The 7966-nt window shown below is 34.8% G+C and overlaps 1 protein-coding gene across 2 annotated transcripts; it reads left to right on the top strand.

The window, feature by feature from the left end:
• The first annotated feature begins 2087 nt into the window (after positions 1-2087).
• On the top strand, positions 2088-4892 carry LOC112491403 (seed biotin-containing protein SBP65). Of its 2 annotated transcripts, none has more exons than XM_048471304.1 (2): positions 2088-3773; positions 4217-4892. In XM_048471304.1, exons 1-2 carry the CDS (start codon positions 2188-2190, stop codon positions 4497-4499), a joined length of 1869 nt encoding a protein of 622 aa, XP_048327261.1. In that variant the 5' UTR covers positions 2088-2187; the 3' UTR covers positions 4500-4892. The 2 variants fall into 2 exon arrangements, with proteins under 2 accessions (XP_048327261.1, XP_024928757.2); XM_025072989.3 differs by having other exon boundaries at positions 2096-3789.
• Positions 4893-7966: the final 3074 nt, after the last annotated feature.

The following is a 7966-nucleotide window of genomic DNA, read 5'->3' as shown; positions in this document are numbered from 1 at the left end:
TATAGTGTATTTTTGCACCAATAGTAATTAATAAATTTATTTTAAAAAATATAAACAACTAAATTAATTGGCTTTTAGTGATCAATTTTTGGTTGCTGAAAGTCTGTACATATTGTTTGCTAAATATAGGAGTGTTCGGTGACAATAGATTGGTTGCTGAATATACAGCATCAGTGACCAATATTTGATGATTAAAAATATTTTAAAATATGTAAAGATCATAAGTAACCAAGGTTTTGGTTACTATTTGGTTTCAAAATGTTACTTGTCAGTGATCATATTAATAGTCGCAAATACGGTAACTAATATGACTTTAGGATACTAAATTTTGATGAAAATGATGATTTTTTTATGACTTTTAGAAACTAAAATTGGTCTCTAAAAATTCAAAAGGTGGTCATCAAAACTCAAAGTTTTACTGACTAAAATTTTTAGTTACTAAAAATAATTTGTTACGATGTTTAAGCGATCATCTAGTAACCACAGTTTTTTTATTGCTAATTTACTTTAGGGACCAAAAAATCAATGTTTAGCAACCAAAATGGTGGTTGCTGAAAATGATTTTTTTTAGTAGTGATAATAGAAAACCACTCACATAAACTTGATTCACAGTTAAGACCAATAAATCACATTTACATGAAGGCTTATAATCGAATCTACATTCAATCATCTATATACTTTTTAGTTTTAGCTATACTACTAATGATCATTGGAATTAGTGAAAAATATGGATATTGTAAGATATATTACTGATTATTCTAAACTTAATGATCCTGTATATTTTCATCCAAGAACAATATTACAAACACTAATTAATCTATCAAATTATTTATTAAGTATACACATGTTATTATGTAATTAGTTTATATTTAATTACATTAAATATACATATGTTATTATGTAATTAGTCTATATTTAATTATATTTATTCTTTTAAATGTTGGCTTATCCATAATATTGATATATTAACCAATTGAATAATAATAGGTAAATAATTTAATAAACTAGTTGATAACTCTAAGTATTACTTGTAAAACCCTCCAAGTATAACTTTTAAAACTAGTTGATACCTCTAAGTATTACTTTTAAATTTAACTTTTTATTTGTTAATTGCTACAATGAATGATGAAAAACTTACATAAAATTTAAACGAGGTGATGATTCATATCCTTAATGACAAAATATCTAAGGTTGTACAACCTATTTAAGAAACTGGCAAAATTTCCTTAAACCTATAATTGGTAAACTAGCTATAGACCAAAACAACAATACATTTATCCAAAAAACCAACGTATTTATCCCATTAAAAAAAAAAAAAAAAAAACTCGAAACACCAATATGTAAATCGAATATCTGTATATGTTTCCATGGATTTAAATCATATTAAGTACTGTTAACATGGTTGCTTTCGGAAAATTAAATTAACTTATCCTGAACTATGAGAACAAAACCAATACAAATTTTTTTCTTTTGAGAATTTTTATGTATTTATTTACTTATTTAAGGAAAAAAAAAACATGTACCAAGCAAGTAAAGAAATATAAAAGTAGGTTGTTGAACCATATATATATATATATATATGTTTTTTTTTTTCCCAATATACATATATAGGTCAATTATTTGTATAAAAAAACTAGTAATAACCATAAAACTTTTCCCAAACTAACGATCAGATTGATTACTTATTTTTTTGTTCTTTTGGAACCGCTCTAGAATTAGATCCTTATCATCGAAGCCTCATACTATGTGTAAAGCCACCGCATCATCTCCATTTTTATTTTTTATTTATATATTAATTCGTCCCCTAAAACTTTCAACTCTCAATGTTACGCACAATAAGCATACAGCAAACAACAACAGTGTTCGGCCTGCAATACTCCACACGTGTTACAATCACAAGCCCAATCCATTCCAAATTCACACGTGTCTTCTCCGGGGTAGAAAATAAGCTGACTAAGTTCCTAAGTTTCCAAAATAACACCACGTGGCACTGCTTCACCCAACACATGTCTATGCCCGCATGCACTTTCCATGCCCATCTTCTACAACCGCCATTAGCCACTCTGGTTCTTTTAACATCCACTTCTCTCCCACTGACCAATCCACAAAGCAGAGATCGAAGGGAAAAAAAAAAAAAACTATCATATTCTCTTCTCGGATATTCGCTATTATATTCCAAAAAAGAAAATGGCGTCAGAGCAAAGGAATCGCAGAGACAACACCACCAGCGAGAGGGAGGTTCAGGTGGAGAAAGACAGGGTTCCGAAGATGACGAGCCATTTTGAGCATATGGCGGAGCAAGTACAAGGTTGCAACAAAGAACATCCTCATGGTGATAGAAGCCAGTTTGTTTCTCTTTCTGATAAGGTGAGAAACGATCAGAAAGATCAATCGTATGCTGGTGATCAGCCGCGGACTGTGGCGAAGTTCGAAGTTAAAGTTGAAGAGAAAGGCCATACGGATGGGGCTAATGTTGGAATAAGTACTCAAGAAATGGGCAAAGAAGAGGGTGGCCGGGTGGCAAGGAAAGACACGGAGATCGGAAAAGAAGAAATGAGTGAGCATCAGCATCAGGAGGAGAGAGGAAAGCGCACAGAGATGAAAGAGGGAGAAGAGGGTCACCAGAGGGAGAGAGGGAGGATCATAGAGGTTAAAACCGAACAACAATCGAACAGAGGCCAACAGGCTCAGCAGGAGGGAGGAAGAGGAGGAGTAGAGGTGAAAAGAGGAGGAGAGAGTAACCAGAAGAGAGAAAGGCAGGAACAAATGGTAAATCAGCAAGAGGCTCAGCAGAAGGAGAGAGAAGAAGATATGGAGATGAAAAAAGGACGAGAACATGGTCGAAGCGAGGATGATAGTGGAAGCCAAACTCAGATGATGACCAGCCAAGAAGAGGTTCAACAGAAGGAGAGAGCTAGGGGCTCAGAGAATAGAGGACGAGATCAAGGCCGACAGGAGGAGGAGACAAGTCGGAACGAACAGGAGCTTACTTTGGAAGAGATATCCAAGTTCAGAGCAACCGCGCAGCAAAACTCCATGGAAGCGATAAAGGCGGCAGAAGAACGGTATCAGAAAGCTAAAGAATCGGCGAAGCAAAGTCTTGGTACAGCAGCCGAATACGCTTCGGAAAAAGGTTCACAAGCTAAAGACACTCTTCGCCAAGGAGCACAGTATGCAACAGAGAAAGCCGGGGTTGCCAAAGATACAGCACTGGAGAAGGCACAACAAGGCGGTACTGCGGCAAAAGTAACCGTGGTGCCAATGGCAGAAAGAGCTAAAGACACTCTGCGCCAAGGAGCGCAGTATGCAACAGAGAAAGTTGGGGTTGCCAAAGATACGGCGCTGGAGAAGGCACAACAAGGCGGTGCTGCAGCGAAAGAAACTGTGGTGCCAGTGGCAGGGAAAGCTAAAGACTTGGCCGTCACTGCCGGGGAGACTACGATTCATTATGCCGCTGCGGCGAAAGATGCTACTGTGGAAACTGGAAAGGGAGCGGCTCATTATGCCGGGAAGGTGGCGGTGGACGCGAAGGACAGAGCTGCAGTGGCTGGTTGGACTGCGGCGCATTACTCAACTGAGAAAGCGGTGGAGGGGACGAAGGTGGCGGCGAAGGCGGTTGTAGGAGCTGCGGAATATGCAGGTCATAAGGCTGCTGAGCTTGCGGCTAAGCCTATATCCGCTGCTAAGGATGTTGCTGCTAAAACAGGGGAGAGTGCTAAGGAGTACACTGCTAGGAAGAAAGAAGAGGCTCAGCGAGAATTAGAGGCTAAGAGGTCAGCTGAAAAACAGGTACCATTAATTAAGGTGTTCATATACCAGAATTATTAGAGCCGATGCATATCAAATGATCAAATTATGAGCATGCACTTAATGATAATATGTAGGCTTTCTCTGCTGGACAAAATTTGTCGAGAATGTGTAATAGGGCACCTTTCACAGCCAATCCTGAGATTTTGAGCTCGTAAAAAATTCCCCTGGAGAAAATATTTTGATACTATATACATATATATATATATAAATATATAGATAGATAGATATTATACACAATTTATAAATGCAATTGTGCATATACCCGCAAGCACACCCTGGTCACTACGTATGACTATTTCTCGGCATATGAAGCTCTCCTTTAGTTGTTGGTTAGGTTTTTTAATCATGATTTTTTATGCTAATATTATTATTTCATATGGATTTATCAAAATATCCTTGTTTAAAGGGCATCGAGAATCAACAGAGAGGAGAGAGCTGGAAAGAGGAATCAAACCAGCAATATGGAACGAGACAGGAACACCAGCAATACGGAACTAGAAAAGAAGCACCCCAGCAACATGAAACCAGAAAAGAAGTACCCCAGCAATGTGAAACAGAGCAGACCGAGACAGAGAGCAGACCACACGGGAAAACATTGGAAGGAGGAGAACAGCACAGAGAGGAAACATATGGCGTTCAAGAAGGCAAAGGAGACGGTGGGGTTCTGGGAGCCATTGGGGAAACTATAGTGGAGATTGCCCAGACCACCAAGGATCTGGTTATTGGGGAAGACCAAACTCGAATGGAATCCAACTTAGGAGACCAAAACGAACAGAACAGGCAGTGGGGGAATACCCATGAGGGAAAGTAATAAGAAGAGAAGAATAATCTCGATTGGCCTGAAGTAGAAAAATATATGCTAGGTACTAGTTTTTTTGTTGGTTCTAGTTTCTGTATGATAGAGCGGTCAATAAATTTTAGTCCCCTGTCTAGTACTTCAATTAGGGAATTGCCACATGTTTTGAAGTTTTTGATGTTTGTAATATTAATTTTGTTTGCGTCTGGTTCGTAGAGATGAATAAATGGTGGAGAGTCTGTACGGTTGATTTATTCTAGTAAAGAATCGGCTACTTTCGTAAAAAGATGGGGGTTCTATGGTATGTTGCACTTCTTTCATTTTTGTACGTGGAGTACATGAATGTGTTTAATATAAAGTTCATGCTCAGAAAGCTCGAGCTAGTATTTCTTTTTAATTTGCCCACACACATATACACCCAGAAAAAAAAAAAAAAAAGGTTTTAAAATATTGGTTTCAAGGTAATGAAAAATTGACTACCAAAATAATAATAATAAGTAACAGAAAATTGTAACAGACAAGAACAATTTTTAAAAAATATATTTTAGGTTATATACAAAATAAAATTGTAACAAATGAGAACAATTTTTTAAATACATATTACGTGAGCCATATCGTACTTTTTAAAAAAATTATGCTCCATTTGATTGATTAATTTACTCTTATTTAATAAAGAAAATTACAGTCTCAAAAGGAGAATCCAGTTATAATGGCAATAGTTGATAACTTCTAAAACTTTGGTTCAATTCATTTATAGTAGCAATAGTTGATAACTTCTAAAACTTTGGTTCAATTAAGTCTGGTACTAAATTCTCCTAATTTATCCCAAAAAAAAAAAAAAACAAAGAAAATTATATAGACTTCACTATAACTTTTGCAAATTGACTTATTTGCTTATATTTAAGAAAATAAATTGTGTTAACAATGTTTTTATTTTTTTTATTAACTTAGAAAAACCAACTACATCTACTTTAGATTTATTTTGTTAATAGGAAGGTCATCTATTATGAAGATCATCTACACCTTTGAGGCATACTCTTATCTAATAAAGAAAATTATAGTTTCAAAGGGACAGTCCAATTACAATGACGATGGATCACTTCCAAGCTCTGGTTCAATTAAAGATTGTGCTAAAATTATTCAAATTTTATGGGAAAAAAAAAGGGAAAATACGGACAAACAAAATTATATAGACTTCATTTTAACCTTTTAAATTCACTTATTTGCTTTTATTTTAGAAATTTAATTATATTGACAATGTTTCAATTATTTTATTAACCCTTAAAAAAATCAAAGGATTTAGGGTTATCCATTTTAAATTTTCTGTTAATAGGGAGAATTTCATCTATACATTATAATTTCGATGAAAATTTCTTAATGTTTTTGAGGTTTTAAAAATTATCATTTACACCCTTGAGGTTCGACAATCATCATTTACCACAATCAGAGTTTATTTTTGAGTAATAAGTTATGAAAACTCTATTTCACTCCTTAATTTCAAAATAAATATTAAAACTTTACTTTTTGATCTTTTTACATAAAAATATATATTGAAAATTGTAATTTTGAATTATATTGTTTATCATTATATCATACAAATATTATAGTAACTGGTATCTTTTAATGTATACTATTACAAAATAAATGATAGAATAATAATATAATATTTACTTTAACATTTAAGGACAAAATAGATTTTCCATAAATCACTTTTATCAAAAATCCACTTTAAAGATATTAATTGATAACTATCGAAATCTCAATAAAGTTAGTAATGATTTTTCAAATTTTAAGGGTATCAATAAAGCTTTTACTAAATTTTAAAGGTGTAGATCAAATTTTTGCTTGTTAATATATTCCTGCTGAAATACTTCTTGGCTGAAAAGCTGGTTGTTTGGACATAGTGCGTGCCAATTTTGTCTAGAATAAAAGGAAGATGAAAAGGCCTTATCATTATTGAACACAGTGCGTGCCAATCATATAATTGACTTGAATAAACACTATTGTTTTGTCCAGTGTTCTTAAAGGTGGACATCAGGCGCCTTCAGCGCCCGCATCAGGTTGAGGCGTAAGCAAAAAGCCTCAGAGCATAAAAAATTATGCGATGAGCCATGGACGTCTATGCTTTATATGGCGAGGCGTAAGAAAATCGTAAAGGCGTAAACTTTTTTCTTTTTTTTTTTACTGAGGCCTACGCCTAACAAGAGTAAACTACTGCTAATAATAATAATAATAATAAATAAATGTTTTTTTTTTTCCTCTCTCATTATATTTTCCATCTATTAAATCCATAGACGAAAACCCGATTGGATTCGTTTTCTCTTTGTTCCCTTCTTCAATTTGAACTTTTCATCTCATCAACCATCAATCTATCACAAACCAGCGACAAAAGCTGACCATCATCAACCATTGAATGAAGGCCAACCACCGCCAATCACCAACCATTGAATGAACGACTGTCTACCATCAGTAACAGCCTTTGTTTCTCTCCATCTTTTTATATTCATCAATGATTTTGCGAAAGAGATACTGACAACCTCTTTGTTCTCTATTCAACCACCATTATCAGCAAGCTAGCAACCCCAGGTTTCCATCTTTAATTCTCAGGTAACATATTCCATCTTAATTGTGTTACTTGAGTTGTGTCCTGTTAATTTATGGATATTTAAAATAAAAAAAAATAAAAATAAAAAAAAAACGAGCGAACGTGACACTTTGTGTGGAAGTCTGTTATGGAAGTTGAAGGTGAAAAATATATTAGATGCATGTTTTGTAACCAAACTTGTAGTGGAGTCGTAAGTCGCATAAAACATCATTTGGCTGGAACTCAACATGGGATGAAGCCGTGTAGCAAAGTTAGTGAAAATGTGAAGGTGGAATGTAAGGAAACTTTGTCAAATTTTTAAGGAACTAAAAAGGTCTTCTTCAAAAGAAGCAAAGTCAGCCGAGTAGCTTGAGCAGGATTAAAAAGCTGAGAAACGGAAGACTGGGGCCTTTTTCCAAAAAGTCTGGGAAACCAGAAAAGGAATACCTAGGTCGCAAGATCCGAACAATAAGTAGCACTCAACTACTAGTCTAGTCTAGTAGTCTATTAGTTGCGACGTGAACAAGCATCTATTTATGAGATTAGTTGAGTAGGCTTGCTTTAGTTGTCTGCTATAAGATAGCTAGTTTTGGGGCTTTCGACATTAAAAATCCTATCCGGCTTGGCTTCGCTATCGCTCATGACTTGTATTGTAGTCGTAGTCTCGTAGTCGGCCCGGAATGCCTTTGTAGTCTTTCTAATGCAAATGAGGAATGAGTTGCCCGAAGAAATTGGTATGGAGCAAATCATGAATAAAAATGTTGCTTCTTAATGTT

The sequence above is a fragment of the Ziziphus jujuba genome, chromosome 4, assembly GCF_031755915.1.
Source record: "Ziziphus jujuba cultivar Dongzao chromosome 4, ASM3175591v1".
In the NCBI taxonomy this organism is placed as follows: domain Eukaryota; kingdom Viridiplantae; phylum Streptophyta; class Magnoliopsida; order Rosales; family Rhamnaceae; genus Ziziphus; species Ziziphus jujuba.
This window is presented reverse-complemented; position numbering and strand designations above follow the sequence as displayed.